The sequence below is a fragment of the Euprymna scolopes genome, chromosome 46, assembly GCF_053919585.1.
Source record: "Euprymna scolopes isolate OS-2025 chromosome 46, ASM5391958v1, whole genome shotgun sequence".
Lineage (NCBI taxonomy): Eukaryota > Metazoa > Mollusca > Cephalopoda > Sepiida > Sepiolidae > Euprymna > Euprymna scolopes.
This window is the reverse complement of record NC_136527.1, coordinates 20,656,563-20,674,062: the sequence shown is the minus strand read 5'-3', so window position 1 is coordinate 20,674,062 and position 17,500 is coordinate 20,656,563. Positions and strand designations below refer to the sequence as shown.

The following is a 17,500-nucleotide window of genomic DNA, read 5'->3' as shown; positions in this document are numbered from 1 at the left end:
ATAATTAATTTTTTATATTTATAGCAATTTCTATTAATATATATATATATATATATATATGTAAGTAACTTTTTGGTACAGCAGAATGGAAGGAGAAATTTCAGAGGAAACATAATTTAATTTAAATACCAAAAAAAAAACAAGAAATGGGCAGGTGAAATTAAAATTTTCCCTAAGGCCTTATCGTCTGACCCTCTAAGAGGAAACGTCAGAATGATAGATTAAAAACTAAGAAAACGAATGAGGGAAGAGGGGAATTTTGGTTACAGTTGGAAGAACAGTGGAGAAAAAAAAAAAATAAATAAAATAAAATCTCACTGTTCAGGTGGTTTTAAATCAATGAATATCTCCAACTGATGTCTAAGAATCTTTTGTCTCTCTCTCTATATATATATATATATATATAAAACCCTCGAGTATATATATATATATATATATATATATATATATATATATATATATATATATATATATATACTTGTACTTTTTGTAGTAAAAGAAATCCCATACAGTGCTCTATTATTAGGGAAAAACCTTTCTCGAAATAAGAGCAATATATATATATATATTTTTTGTATAATATATACAGGAATTTACATCGGTAGTCGGTACCGACGGTTTCAAGCCCGGTAGTTGAGGACTGCTCTTAATGTCCGCCTCAGGCTCTCTTCAGCCGACTCTCATCTGTCTTTAACCGGAACCGGAACTCTATATATGCACACCGTAATTTTTTTTTTTTTTTTTTTTTTTGTATATGCTACTTTAATAAGGTAATAAATTTGAAGCAATAAATTAAAAAGTATGGGAAAGATGCCTTCTATATTATTATTTTTCTTTAAATACCCCCCCTATCATTCAGTTTAAGTCTCGTTTAAAAGCGTTTTAAAAATTCATTTTAAATTATGTCTAATCTCGTTTAAAAATAGGGTAATAAAATTTAGATTGAAAAAGACCTAGGAAGTGCCCAGGGGATGGTATATACTAATATTTAAGTATTGCTTCGCGTTTAAAAACGTTTAATATTTAAAATAATCTCTAGTTTCGTTTTAATTACGGTAATAATATTTAGTTAAAATAAACTTAAAATGTGTAAAAATTTGGCATATGTTTACATTTAAGTATCGTTTCACGTTTAAAATTATTTAAAACGTTATTTTAAAATTATATGTAATTTCGTTTTAAAAACGGTAATAAATCTTAGATTGAAATAGGTCTAAACGGTGTAAAAATTTGCGTTTTTATATTTAAGTATATTAAGTATAGCATGATCTCGCTCTATTTAAAAACATTTATATATATATATATATATATATATATATATATATATATATATATATATATATATATTATATATTTATTTATTTATTTATATATATATATATACTCGGGGTTTTTTTATTCAAAAGTAATAGACTAGTGAATTCAACGAGGTTGTTAGATAGTGCTCAATAAAAAGAGCTGATAATACTTGTTTATTGTTATATAAACATGTTTACATCCCGCTGCTACAAACAGCCATTTGTTTCAATCAAACAACAGATATCATCAGGCAGCGACTTGACTATTCAAAAGTTCAATGAATAAACTAGATTATTCAAATAAAATAAATAGATTATTCATTGAACATTTGAATAGTCAAGTCGCTGCCTGATGATATCTGTTGTTTGATTGAAACAAATGGCTGTTTGTAGCAGCGGGATGTAAACATGTTTATATAACAATAAACAAGTGTATATATATATATATATATATATATATATATATATATACAGTAATTTGTAAAATATAGATGGCGATTAAGCTACACTGAATATTCTGCGTTTCATCCACTCTAGGACTCTTCAGGCTTATATCCTAGAGTGGATGAAACGCGGAATATTCAGTGTAGCTTAATCGTCATATATATTTTATAACTTACTAACTAGCTCTACCTATATATAAGTAACTTATGCGCATAAGCCTGAGGAGTCCTAGAGTGAATGAAACGCCGAATATTCAGTGTAGCTTAATCGCCATATATATTTTATAACGTACTAACTAGCTCTACTTACGTATTGAGCACTTTTGAAGTAAATACTTTAAGTTTACGCATAAATTTATACTTTCGTATATTAATTTTATGAGTAAATGAAGTAGTTATATATATATATATATATATATATATATATATATATATACTTGTACTTTTTTGTAGAAAAAGAAATCCCATACAGTGCTCTATTATAAGGGAAAAACCCTTTCTCGAAATAAGAGCAATATATTTTTTGTATAATATATACAGGAATTTACATTTATATCGGTAGTCGGTACCGACGGTTTCAAGCCCGATAGTTGAGGACTGTTCTTAATAAATATTTTTTTATATATTTTTTTTTAAATATTGCTATAAATATAAAAAAAAAATTAAAGAGAGTCGGCTGAAGAGAGCCTGAGGCGGACATTAATAACAGTCCTTAACTACCGGCTTGAAACCATCAGTACCGACTACCGATATAAATGTAAATTCCTGTATATATATATATATATATATATATATATATATATATATATATATAGGTTTGTATTACTGTACACATAGATTCGAAAAAGTTGTCCAGAAACAAATATATAACAAATAAATGTTATCAAAGGCAAGATAAGTTACTTTTCTACCTAACTGGATATATTTTTCGTGTTTTTATTCAATGTAACATGTTTATTCAGCTCGAAAAGCATACAGTGTTTACCGATGTATTGGAAAATTCAAAATGGCGGCCGACACTCTCTTTAACATGGTAAGTTTGGGAAAATGTGTTATAAATAATAAACTATACAAAATACTATTAAAAAAACACTGAATATATGTCAACTAATGTCACGGTAACATATAATGAGCGAATTTCTAACAGTATTTTGTCTAAAATTGAATAAACATGTTACATTAAATAAAAACACTAAAAAATATATCTAGTTTGGTAGAAAAGTAACTTATCTTGCCTTTGATAACATGTATTTGTTATATATTTGTTTTTTGACAACTTTTTCGAATCTATGTGTACAGTAATACAAACCCAATAAAAACACTAAAAATTATCCAGTTTGGCAGAAAAGTAACTTATCTTGCCTTTGGTAACATTTATTTATTATATATTTGTTTTTTGACAACTTTTTCGAATCTATGTGTACAGTAATACAAACCCAATAAAAACACTAAAAATTATCCAGTTTGGCAGAAAAGTAACTTATCTTGCCTTTGGTAACATTTATTTATTATATATTTGTTTTTTGACAACTTTTTCGAATCTATGTGTACAGTAATACAAACCCAATAAAAACACTAAAAATTATCCAGTTTGGCAGAAAAGTAACTTATCTTGCCTTTGGTAACATTTATTTATTATATATTTGTTTTTTGACAACTTTTTCGAATCTATGTGTACAGTAATACAAACCCAATAAAAACACTAAAAATTATCCAGTTTGGCAGAAAAGTAACTTATCTTGCCTTTGGTAACATTTATTTATTATATATTTGTTTTTTGACAACTTTTTCGAATCTATGTGTACAGTAATACAAACCCAATAAAAACACTAAAAATTATCCAGTTTGGCAGAAAAGTAACTTATCTTGCCTTTGGTAACATTTATTTATTATATATTTGTTTTTTGACAACTTTTTCGAATCTATGTGTACAGTAATACAAACCCAATAAAAACACTAAAAATTATCCAGTTAGGTAGAAAAGTAACTTATCTTGCCTTTGGTAACATTTATTTGTTATATATTTGTTTTTTGACAACTTTTTCGAATCTATGTGTACAGTAATACAAACTATATATATATATATATATATATATATATATATATATATATATATATATATATATATATATATATATATAAATAAAAAAAAATAAAAATAAAATGTTGATTTTGTGTTGCTATTCTTCTCTTCAGACCGCGGATGAGCAAAAGATTGCTGTGTTTACGATCGATAAAACTATCAAAGAAAGTGCAGCAGAGAATGGAAAAATCAACAAAAATGTGACGTCATCGCATGAACAAATGCTCGAAAAGAAAGCGTATGTACAACTTAAAGAAAATTTGCTCAATGCGCTCCGTTACGCCAAGTGAAGACGCCTTACCATTTTCTAAAAATAAAAAATGACGACTTTTAAAGGTCTTCGGGTATGCTAGAAAAAGACAAATAGTTTTTGAGATATAAATACCTGTATTTTAAAATGTAATTTCTAGTAGCTTGAATTGGCCGCCATTTTTATTGTTTCAATGAAATGGTTTAATGAGCATGCGCAGACGAACGTTAATTCTACGAAATTCAAATGTTTATTCAACGTCCTTTCTAGTTAATTCAACCAAAAAATTACTTTCAAGAATTCGAATTCGGTCACTGTGCTGTGCACTGGTTGTCCAACCTGTTATTCCAAAAGCCATTCTTAACATGGGGAGGTTGAAAATAAGAAAATGCCTTTCGGAATAAATATCCCCCAACCGCCCATGTTAAGAACAGCTTTCGGAATAAACACCCACAACCTCCCCATGTTAAGAACGGCTTTCAAAATCAACACCCTCACTCTGTCCATGTTTATATCGGCTTTCGGAATAAACACTCCCAACCTCCCCAGGTTAAGAACGACTTTCGAAATAAATATTCCACAACCCTCTATGTTAAGAACAGCTTTCAAAATAAGCACTCCACAACCTCCCCATGTTAAGAATGGCTTTCGGAATAAATACTCCACAACCTCCCCATGTTAAGAACGGCTTTCGGAATAAATACCCCCAACCTCTCCATGTTAATATCAGCTTTCAGAAAAAAGCTCCCAACCTCCCCATGTTAAGAACAGCTTTCAAAATAAACACTCCACAACCTCCCCATGTTAAGAACGGCTTTCAGGATAAACACCCCCAACCTTCCCATGTTAAGAACGGCTTTCAGAATAAACACCCACAACCTCCCCATGTTAAGAACAGCTTTCGGAATAAACACCCACAACCTTTCTATGTTAAGAATGGCTTTCAGAATTGCGCTGAAACAAAAACTTTCATAATCCCTGGTCCCCCCTCGCCAATCTTTCACGAAAAACACCCGTCTAGCTGAATCCACTGTGAAAAATTTCCCCCACTCTATATCTGTGCCTAAATCAAAACGCGGATTTCATGAACAAAGCTTCTTTCTTAGAACTGCACGCCTGTGGAACTCTGTTCCGTCTGCCTGCTTCCCTCCGGACTACAACTTGGATGTCTTCAAGTCTAATGTTAACAAATTCCTAATGAACCGCCCCCTTAAGTAAACACTTCATCAAATCTCCTCACTAACGTAATGTACTTGCAATAACCCTTATCGCTGAGTGGCTTCCGGGCCTTGATAAGTGGTGATGACTGTGTAAAAAAAAAAAAAAAAAAAAAAATGCCGCCCATCCAAACATGGCCGCCAGTGATTTACATTTCAAAATACAGGTATTTATATCTCAAAAACTGTTTGTCTACACTAATTTTTACCTGCGATATTCCTTTTCAGCATACCCGAAAACCTTTAAAAGTCATTGACTTATCGAAAAAATTTTGAGGCGTCTTCAGTTGGCGTAACGGAGCACATTAACCAAAAATTTTACTCGGATTATCTGCTAAAATACAGGAAGAGTGTGGTCATCCCCTGGTGCAATCATATGGCTGCTAGCAGACCTTGGGTCAAGCAGCACTTGGCGCCGGCCCAGAAGTTCAAAGAGACCAAGGCTTGGCTTCATGGCCAAGAAGTGTGCAATAAGTAATGCCCCTGACCCACTTCCAATTGTCTAATCTAGCTGAAATTTTGCATGTGCAATGATTTATATCTCTATGGGTTATGTGGCAAATTACAGCTCTGAACTAATTGTGGTTTCTGTTTTACAGGTATTTGAACTGAGTCAAGTGTGAAATGGAGCCTGTTGAATGTCGTTCTCACAGTGGCTTAGTTCATAATACACTGTTGTCGACATTGCACTGTAGAGAACCTAGTATCGATTTTACAAATTTATTTTTTATATCGAACTAGCAGGGGTGCCTGGCGTTGCCCGGGTATTTGTAGGTGTAAAAGACAAAAAAAAAAAAATTTTGGTAGGAAGGTAGGCTCGAACCTGAAGCCTTGAGGCTGAGGCAGAAAAAAATGTGTGACGCGTTACTGCGACACTAAGCGGGCAGAGAAGTGAGAATGGTTGAAATTAAACGTTTAAAAAAGCAGGTGGTTAAACGAACGCCAACGTGTGGTTTTCTACGTCAAACATCACGCCATAGTAGTAGAGAAATGAAATCACAGCGCGAATTTTGTAACATAAAAGCCGCCCAAATAAAAGATGGAGACGCGACCTCGTTTTGTAAATCGGAGATATTATAATCTAGCGAGCTTATAAAAACGTTGTAAGAATGACTACCCCCTCCCCGGAGCACCCCCCTCCCCCGAGAACCCCCTCCCCCCGAAAAAAAGCCTTTGCCGGACATACACAAAAAATGCACACACACACACATTTTCGTTTTTATATTATAGGTGGTTTGAATTAAAGTTTAAAATGAAAAGTCAAGTATCATGGTTCACTTGTGCTCTAAACAGAAGAATTCATTTCAAACGCGCCCCTGTCATATCAAAGAACCTAATGTTAATTTTATATGCAGGACCTCTTAGCTTGCGTGGTAATAAAACTTCTCAAATGCACTTGTGATGTTAGGCTGTGTAAGGTTGTTAACTTTCATTGAAATCGCATGTTCCTTAACTATAAATCCAGGTTTTATCTGGTCATCGATTATCAATACTTATCGAAGACATTTCGTTACAAACCCTATCTAAGAACACTGTCAGATACATAAAGTATCCGCCTCAAAAATGTAAGTGAAAAAAAAAATCAATCAATTTCCGTTATAATTTGAGTCACAGTAAGCCTCCTTTCCTAGCGATTCCAATACTAGTAATAAAGTAGCTCGATTTCAACTCCCAGAAATATTGTTAGGGAGGGGGAGGGGGTCATTAATTTTTCTTTGTTTTTCTTTGCGTTTCTCTTTCTCTTGTCCCCCTCCCCGCCCCGTTTATCCTAAAAATGTTACCTATTAATAATTCCCCCTCCCCCCCCATACCCTCGTTTTAGGTCTTCTGAGTGTACCTATGTACAATGCCTCCCGACCGGACAGAGTTAGACACCAGGGTTATTTTTTTAATGTGGAGAAAAAAAGAACAAAAATAAAAAAAAATTCTCAGTCGTGAAAGATTTCTCCTCTGCTGACAGAAAACAAGAAATTGAAGTGCAGCATTTGAAGAACAGGTGGCATTTATTTGCTTCCCCCACCAAAACAAATTAGACGCGAGGTCGTTTTTTTAATGTGGGGGGAAACCCAGCTCCCCAAAAAGGGGGCACTCTGGCTGTGTCCAAATAAATAATAATTGTCTCAGTCGTGAAAGATTTCTCCTGCATTGGCCAAGGACCAATTAACTTAAGTGAAGCATCGGAACAGATACTACACTTTGATCTTGGCTGAGAAGAAAATGTAAATTATCTGTTTATCTGTCTATCTATCTGTTTATCTAAATTATCTATGTATTTGTTCATCTATCTTTCTCTCTATCTATCTATCTATCTCTCTCTCTATCTATCTTTCTCTCTCTCTCTCTATCTATCTCTCTCTATCTATCTATCTTTCTCTATCTATCTATCTATCTATCTATCTCCCTCTCTCTATCTATATATTTATCTATCTATCAATATCTCTATCTCTCTCTATCTATTTATCTGTCTTTCCCTCTCTCTATCTATCTATCTGTTTATCTATCTCTCTCTCTCTCTCTATCTATCTATCTATCTTTCTCTCTCTCTCTATCTCTCTCTCTATCTATCTCTCTCTCTCTCTACCTATGTATCTTTCTCTCTCTATCTCTCTCTCTATCTATCTATCTTTCTCTCTCTCTCTCTATCTATATATTTATCTATCTATCTTTCTCTCTCTATCTCTCTATCTCTCTATCTATATATCTATCTCTCTATCTATCTCTCTATCTATCTATCTATCTATCTATCTATCTTTCTCTCTCTCTCTCTCTATCTATCTCTCTATCCCTCTCTCTCTCTCTCTCTCTCTCTCTCTCTCTCTCTCTATCTATCTATCTATTTGTCTATATAAATATCTATCCATTTGAATTCCAAAATGTCCTGAATAGTAAAAACATAATCCGCAACGGTCACTGAGCTATTAATATCCAACAGTCGTTCGTCATTTAAAGCAAATAGGGAAGTCAAAAAAGTTGGATAAATGGGTACCACATGAATTGAACGATAAGCAAGAAAAATCGTCGCTCCTTCTGCACAGCAAAAACGACCCATTTCTCGAGCGGATTGTGACGTGTGATGAGAAGTGGATCCTCTACGACAACTGGCGACGTTCGGCACAGTGGTTGGATGCGGGAGAAGCTTCATAACACTTCCCGTAGCCAAAATTGCCCCCAAAAAGTTATGCTGACTATTTAATGGTCTGCGGCCAGTCTTATCCATCACATCTTCTTGAATCCAGTGGAAACGAATACGACGAAGATGTACTGCCGACAAATTGACAAAGTGCACCAGAAGCTCCAACGTATGTGCCCGAGATTGGGCAATATGAAGGGACCAATTCTCGCCGATGTTGCTCAACTGACCCTGCAGAAGCTGAACGAATTGGGCTACGAGACTCTGCCTCATCCACCATATTCACTGGACCTCTCGCCCACCGAGTATCACTTTTTCAAGCATCTCAACAACTTCCTGCGCAAAAAGTGCTTCAAAAGCCGAGATGATGCCAAATCGGCCTTCAAGGACTTCATCGCTTCCAGAACTTCGGATCTCTATAATAATGGGATGAACAAACTTGTTTCTCGTTGGCAAAAATGTGTCGATTCTAATAGTTTTTATTTTGATTAATAATATATAATTTAATATGAAAGGCGTTATGATTTTTTGAAGTTGGGCAGGAGCTGCTGGAAAGGATTTATCTAGAAGAAAACCACTATCAATAATTTCCCACACTCCTTATCTGTACCTAAACCTAAACGTAGATTCCATGAACAAAGCTTCTTTCTTAGAAACGCACGCCTATGGAACTGTCTTCCGTTTTTGCTGCTTTCCAGCTGACCACAATATGGTTGTGTTCAAGTCTAGCGTAAACAAGTTTTTGACGAGCCTCTCCATATAAGTTAACAAATTTACCGAATTTCCATTCAATAATTACAAGGAACCTTCTCTGCCACCAATAGCAATGGCCAGTGACTCCCTGTCTGAGAATAAATCTTTCAAACTGTTTAGCCTAACGTTCACAGGAAACATGAGTTGGAACAATTATATTGAAAACATTGCCAGGGTCGCTGCGAAGAAGGTAGGCTCTCTCTACCGTGCTAGAAAACTACTGACACCTGAAAGTATCCTGTACCTCTATAAGGCAACCATTCGGCTATGTATGGAGTATTGCTGTCATATTTGGGCTGGTGCATCTGCTGCTAGTCTCTCGCTCCTAGACAAGGTTCAAAAGAGAGTCGCCAATCTGATAGGCCCTGAACTGGCATCTAAGGTTCAGCCTCTGTCCCATTGACGAAACGTTGCATCCCTCTGCCTGTTCTACAAGTATTTTAATGGTGAATGCTCTGACGAACTGCAGACACTTGTGCCCCCACGACGTAGACACCCTCAACAAACGTGACAGGCAGCTAAATCCCATCCCCACACAGTAGAGATCCCTAGATGTAGAAGATCTTTCTACTCCAGTAGTTTCTTCCCCAGAGACACTAGACTGTGGAATTCCATTCTAGGTCCCTACTTCCCCAACTGTACTGACATGCAGAAGTTCAAGTGTAACGTGAACCGACATCTTGCTGCCCAAATCCCAACATAGTGTCCCAGTAGCTGCTGCCCCTGATAGTAGCCCTCTACACCACAGTGGCAATGTGCCTTGTTTGGGGTGAAAATGTAATAAAAAATAAAAATTAAAAAAATAAACTAACAATTACTATATTGTCAAATTTCTAGTGTTCACTCTTTAACTCTTATCCTCGAGTGGCCACTTGGCCTTGATAAGTGGTGATGCCTATGTAAAAAAAAAGGTAACAATGACTCCCATCAATCTAACTTAAATACATAAGACAGAAGAAAATTGCTTGGTTTAATCCTCCTTGGCCTTGACAAGTGGTGATGTCTATGTTAAAAAAAAAAAAAGAAAAAAAGTTGAACGTCAAAAAACGACATCATTTTTGCACCAGTAGCCTCGTAGGGGGTGTCCTTTTCTCTTCCCTGCAACCTCTTTCTCACAGAAGAGATGTTGCGAGTTTGTCTCTGCTTTATCGTTATTTTCATGGCAAGTGCTGAACTGAGCTCCAATCTATAGTTCCCCCTAGCTAAACTTTCACAAGAAACACCCGTTTAGCAGAAAACCACTATCAATAATTTCCCCCACTCTTTATCTATACCTAAACCTAAACGTAGATTCCATGAACAAAGCTTCTTTCTTAGAACCGCACGCCTATGGAACTGTCTTCCGTTTTTGCTGCTTTCCAGCTGACTACAATATGGTCGTCTTCAAGTCTAACATAAACAAGTTTTTGATGAGCCGTTCCATATAAGTTAACAAATTTACCGAATTTCCATTACTAACAATTACTATATTGTCGAATTTCTACTGTACACTCTTTAACTTATCCTCGAGTGGCATCTTGGCTTTGATAAGTGGTGATGCCTATGTAAAAAAAAAAGCTAACAATGACTCCCATCAATCTAACTTAAATACATAAGACGGAGGAAAATTGCCTGGTTTAATCCTCCTTGGCCTTGATAAGTGGTGATGTTTATGTAAAAAAAAAAAGAAAAGAAAGTTGAACGTCAAAAAACGACATTATTTTTGCACCAACCTAGGATTTATGAAAACATTGTTGAACTTCTAACTATAATCACTATTATATATTGGGTACAATGTAATAATCAATAAACTTAAAACCAAATTGAATCGCTTTTCAGACCTTTCTTTATGAACTCATTTTTTATTCTTTCATTGCCTTTTGTGTTACCAAAAGTCGAATTTTGATAATGACCCCAAAATTACGACATTCAAGAATCATTTTTTTAATTTCATTTTGGTCAACGTGCACTGGTTGTCCAACCTGTTTATTCAGAAAGCAGTTCTTAACACGAGAAGGTTGGACGTGTCTATTCCGAAAGGCATTTTCTTATTTTCAACCTCCTCATGTTAAAAACGGCTTTCGGAATAAACAGGGTGGACAACCAGTGTACATTAACCTTCATTCTTTTTTTTGTGCTTTATTGTTTTGTTTTGAGGGAGATATAGTTTGGAACAAAGCTCCCCCCCCCCTAAATTATTTAAAAATATTAAAATTTATTTTCTTTTTAAAAATATATCCCCCTCAGTATTTTTCTATTTTTGAGCTATTATCGAGACTCCCAAGATGCGATCCTCTCATGTCGGACATTTTTCCTTGTTCTCACATAACACTTGACACTACTTGTTTTTTTTTAACTTTATAATATATAAGAATCGATAGAAAATTAACTCTATAATGTTATTTATATACGAAATCTGCATAAATTAAAATATCATATTTAAGCGTACTTTATGACCAGGCTATGCTGGGCGTCCCTGCTAGCTTAGATAAATACTTTTGCAGTTTTGACAAAAGAGCTACAATAATATCAGGGTCAAAGTGTAGTATCTGTTCTTCAGATGCCGCACTTCCATTTCTTGTTCTCTTTCGGTGGAGGAGAAATCCTTCACGACTGAGACAATTTTTATTTTTGTACCTTTTCTCCACGTTAAAAAACGACCCTGGTGTCTAACTCTGTCCCGTGGGGAGGCATAGTAAATAGGTACAATAATATCAGGGCGTCTCCATTTCTGCAGAATGTCATAATCAATATATTACACATGAAATTATTCTTGCACCAACCTGATGACACGACAATCTATGGCAACACATCAAAGGCCGTAAATGACAAAGTTCTCTATGAGTTTCTCTCCTTTGATCTTGAGCACGTGGTACACTGGGGGAGAGGTGGCTGGTTACTTTTAATGCATCTAAAACCAAGCTCTTATCTTTACATCATCAACGTTCTGGTCCCCATCTGGCATCAATTGAAATGGGTGGCTCTCGTCTTGGGGAAGCTCCATGTTTTGATAAGCTTCTGGACTTGACCTTTACTCCTGCCCTGAAATGGCACACGTACATCAAGTCAGTTGAGAAGGTCGCTGGAATAATGGTAGGATCCTTCTACCGCTCCTGAAGATATCTCACCCCTGATGCAATTCTCTATCTATATAAAAGCCAAGTACGTCCAAGGATGGAGTACTGTTACCACATCTGGCATCTCTGCTAAAAACAGCCTATCCTGCCTTGACAGAGTACAAAATAAACTCTGTGGCTTAGTGGGGGAATCCCTTTTCTCTTCCCTGCAACCTCTCTCCCACAGGAGAGACGTTGCGAGCCTATCTTTGTTTTATCGTTACTTCCATGGCAAGTGCTCATCTGAGCTCCAATCTCTGATCCCCCCCCTCGCCAATCTTTCATGATAAACACCCGTCTAGCTGAAACCACTGTCAAAAATTATCCCCACTCTTTATCAATGCCCAAATAAAAACGTAGATTCCATGAATAAAGCTTCTTTCTTAGAAGTGTACGCCTGTGGACCTCTGTTCTGTTTGCCTGCTTCCCACCTGATTACAACCTGGATGTCTTCGAGTCCAGCATAAACAAATTCCTTGATAAGTGGTGACTAGCTTGTGGAAAAAAAAACAAAAAAACTAATAATTAATTGCTATATCAAAAAACAAACAAACAAAAAAAAACATATATCGTTTGCTTCTTTTATTTCAGGGCAGATGATATGACGACGTGGCAGATGTTGAAAACGAAAACATTCTATCATTTGTGGCTGTTAATGTTTTGTAATACTTTCTCCGGGGTGCTGATTGGAACTGTATACAAGGTTCGTTAACGACACAGTCGCCAGTTCTTTTCTTGCGCATGTTTCAAATTCTCCCAAGGTGGTTGTCTCTCGCATGAAATAAAGGGTTTGTATAACTGCACACATAGACTCGAAAAAGTTGTCAAAAAAACAAATATATAACAAATAAATGTTATCAAAGGCAAGATAAGTTACTTTTCTACCTAACTGGATATGTTTTTAGTGTTTTTATTTAATGTAACATGTTTATTCGGCTCGAAAAACATACAGTGTTTACCGATGTATTTGGAAAATTTAAAATGGCGGTCGAATCTCTCTTTGACACAGTAAGTTTAGGAAAAGGAGTTAAAAATAAAAAGATATGCAAAATACTATTAAAAAACCACCGAATATATGTCAGCCTATGTCACGGTAACATATATTGAGCGAGTTTTTAACCGCATTTTGTGTAGTTTTTTATTTATAACTCCATTTCCCAAACTTACCGTGTTAAAGAGAGATTCGGGCGCCATTTTAAATTTTCCAATACATCGGTAAACACTGTTGTTTTTCGAGCTGAATAAACATGTTAAATTGAATAGAAACACTAAAAACATATCCAGTTAGGTAGAAAAGTTGCTTATCTTGCCTTTGATAACATTTATTTGTTATATATTTGTTGTTTTTTTTGGGGGGGGGTTGACAACTTTTTTTTTTGTTCTGTTCTGAAATCTTTGTCAACTGTTAACCAATATCGTTAAAAGAAAAAAAATAGACAAAGAAATAAACTAAAAATAAAAAATAAATAAAAGCATCACCCCCCCCCCGCCGCCTTCAACATACACACACGTACGTCCACCATATTCCTACCTAGCAAGAATGAAGTCGGCCACTTCCGATATGACCCTAAACTAGGAGGTCGCGTTTTCCTGACAACTTTTTCGAGTAATACAAACCCCATGATTTTTGGGGGGGTTCCTCCTACAAAAGGAAGGGGGACCTGTAAATTCACCCTTGTCAGTTTGCACGTTTTTCAATAACGACTCAATAACTATTACTATATTTACCCCCCCCCCCATGTAGTGATGGCGTAGGTGTATCAGAATTTTTGTAGGAATTTTTGACACCCCTAACACGAAACTGCGAATAAAATATAAAAAAAAACTCGTAATTTCTCTTTTAAAAGTGGGTTGTTTATTTTCTTTATGGATTATACTTCCAAAATAAACTATTAAACTTGTTTTAAAAGTAATAGAATTTTTTTTTTAACAGTAATGAATTTTACGAACTCAATAGTTTTCAATTTTTAAATTTTAAAAATCTATCAAAATTTTTCTATTGATTCAATTTTTACGATATTTTCAGGGTCAATGTGAAATTTTATGCTCTTTCCAATAAACTGAATATAATATTTTAGACAAACGTTTTTTTTTTTTAATTCACGCCCCCCCCCCATTTTCAAGTGTCTATTAAAAAGTAAATAATCAATTTACTCACCAAAATTTTATATATCACAAATTGAAGAGAAAAGGTCAATAAATAATATATTCAAATTAAAAAAAAGTAGTGTTTTTAGAAATTTACCAGTAAAGTCCGAAGTTTAAAACCTTTTTTAAAAAAAAACGTTTTTTGTTTTTTTTGTTTTTTTTTATGAAACCGTGGTCCTTTCTCCTTTAATTGAAAAAAAAATTAGTGCTTGAATTACATTTTTCGAGGAGTTATAAGCTTGGAAAGACTGGGTGGAATTATTCACTATTTTTCACGAAATTTCTGACACACAGTGATGGCGTCACGATAAAAAAAAAAAATACGGTATTTTTTTTTTTAGATTAGTTCCACCTCCACAATTTTCTTTCAAATGACAACTTTTTAAGGTTTTCGACTATGCTGAATACGAAAATCGCATTGAATTTTTGCAGAAATAATTAGTTATCGAGATATAAAAAGTTGTATTATGCATTGTATTTTTTGGCGGCCATCTTTTTTTACGCGCGTGCAGTGTCAGTCAGAGATGAGTAGATTTGTTTATGGCGCGCTCGCGCGTAAAAAAGATGGCCGCCAAAAAATACAATGCATAATACAACTTTCTATATTTCGATAACTAATTATTTCTGCAAAATTTCAATGCGATTTTCGTATTCAGCATAGTCGAAAACCTATGCAAGTCGTCATTTAGAAGACACTTGTTGAGGTGGACCTAATCTGAAAATTTACCAAATGATAGCCCTTGAGAAGCATCAAGAGTTCAGCTCCCCGACAAGATGTGAATTACACTACAAACTCGTGTAGTGAGTTCAATATATATATATATAAAATAAAATTCACGTGAAATCATCTTTTTCTTCACCATATTCCCTCTGCTTCACTTTTTGTTATCAAGTAAGATCTTTGGATTACTTGCAGTTTCATCAAATACTTTTGTATGCAAAATCCGATCCCGCATTTTGCTAACTCCTACCCTCTGATGAGAAGGAAAGTATTTCTTCTAAACTCCGCGAATTAAGGACTATCCACTTATTAAGTGTTTCCTTTTCAGATTAAATATGTTTTTAACTCTTTTTCAGTGTTTTTTAACATGTTTTATTAACTGTTTGCTCTTATATATATATATATATATATATATATATATATATATATATATATATATATATATATATATATATATATATATTATATATTATATATGGCTTACACCAATCCAGACCCCAGCTATGTGGTCAAATAGCAAAATGTCATCTCGGCAGCAGGAGTTGGCAGTCATGGTATGAGCGCAGCTGATATATTTTTCAACCACCGGTCTCCCATGGCGGATCACTGAGCGGATGAATCAAGAACGATCAACGGTCAGGGATCAACACCCAGTTAGCGGGTACTGCGGGGCAACCTACCACTGCTCCAGCTGTCGCACTCCTGTGCTCCGCTGGGGTCCGCAATGTTGGGTCCAGAGGTGGATGTTCTGTTCTGGGCATGCACTCATCCACTACTTCCCTGCCCCGGCGCTTGACGTTTCAGGCAACTACTATGGATATGTCAAGAATAAATTCTCAGCGACTGGCAATTCGGGAGCCCCCTGCAGTCGGGGGTGCTGTCGTTGCTCGGCAGGGCCCGCGTTCTAGGCAGGCGCGCCCCGGTCGACATCCTGCTACTGCCTCCCCACTACACCTGGCCTGCTGGAATGTCCGCTCCCTTGGGGTGACTTCCTCTCTTGACAGTTTTCATCCTCGGAAGTCTGCTGTTATCGACCTGGAATTACTCCGGTTGGGGGTGGATGTCTCAGCACTAGGCGAGACATGGCTCACTGGAAATGGCTCCATACGTGAAGCTAACTTCACATTTTACTGGACTGGCTACCCTGACTTGGAGAGACCAAAACATGGAGTGGGTTTTGCCATCTGCAACAAGCTGCTCAGCTTTGTCGAAACTCCCGTCGCCATCTCTCCCAGATTAATGTCACTACAGCTACACACCACCTCTGGTCCAGTGTCCCTATTGTCTGCCTACGCCCCAACCCTCACCTCGCCGGATGACCAGAAAGATGCTTTCTATCTCCAGCTGAGTGAGACCCTCTCCAAAATCGACCGCGGTCACCGCATAATCATCCTGGGTGATCTCAACGCTCGAGTAGGCAGTAACACCAATGCCTGGCCTGATGTCCTGGGTCCTCACGGAGTGGGCTCTATGAATGAAAATGGACAGCGTCTTCTGGAACTCTGTGCTACACACAGGCTGTGCATCCCATCAACCTTCTTTAAGGGCTCACCGTGGTCGAAGATGACATGGCAACACCCACGCTCTAAGCGTTGGCACCAGCTGGACCATGTGATCACTCAAAAGAAGCACCTCCAGGATATCATCCACTGCAGGACAATGCACTCTGCGGACTGTGACACAGACCACTCACTTGTGCGCTGTAAGCTTAAACTAAAGCCAAAGAAAATCCACCTGTCTTGCTCAAAACCACTTTCAACGCTCAATGTTCTTGCTACTAAGTCCAAGGAGAAATGCCAACATTTTCAAGCTTCAATACAATCCACCTTTGTCCAGTCTGCACCCCCTCAGGATGCTGCCTCTGCCTGGCTGCGGATTCGTGACACTGTTGGAGTTTGCGCACTCTCCAGTTTTGGTAGACGTACAGTAAAGCAGCCGGACTGGTTCAGACACCACGCGGACACACTCCATCAAGCACTAGCAGAAAAGCGAGCGGCAAGACTGGCTGTGATGCAGGACCCCTCTCCTCAAGCTACTAGCCTCTGGAAGCAGAGCCGCTCAAAAGTGCAGCGCCTAACTCGAGAGGCTAAACACAACTATTGGAGTGACATCTCCAAGCGTGCTGAAGACTGCTCTGCCACCGGCAACACCGGTGGCATGTACCAAGCTCTGAAAGAGGCTCTAGGTCCTCCTGTGAAGAAATCATCTCCTTTGCGATCTCTGACCGGAGAACTACTCACCAATCCTGATGATCAGCTTGACCGTTGGGTGGAGCACTACAGCTCACTGTATGCTCAACCTGTAGCAGCTAGTGAGGCTGCTATAATAGCTGCTGTTCCCCAACTACCAGTCCTCCATGAGC

The 17,500-nt window shown here is 36.5% G+C and overlaps 1 protein-coding gene across 1 annotated transcript in view; it reads left to right on the top strand.

The window, feature by feature from the left end:
* The window catches only part of LOC145270839 (apicoplast pyruvate carrier 1-like), a 127,931-nt gene that overhangs the window by 76,465 nt on the left and 33,966 nt on the right, over positions 1-17,500 (top strand). Inside the window, exons 6-7 of the mRNA XM_080126408.1 lie at positions 3,938-4,062; positions 12,861-12,972. Coding sequence (XP_079982534.1) covers positions 3,938-4,062; positions 12,861-12,972 — 237 coding nt within the window. The remainder of the gene's footprint in view (positions 1-3,937; positions 4,063-12,860; positions 12,973-17,500) is intronic.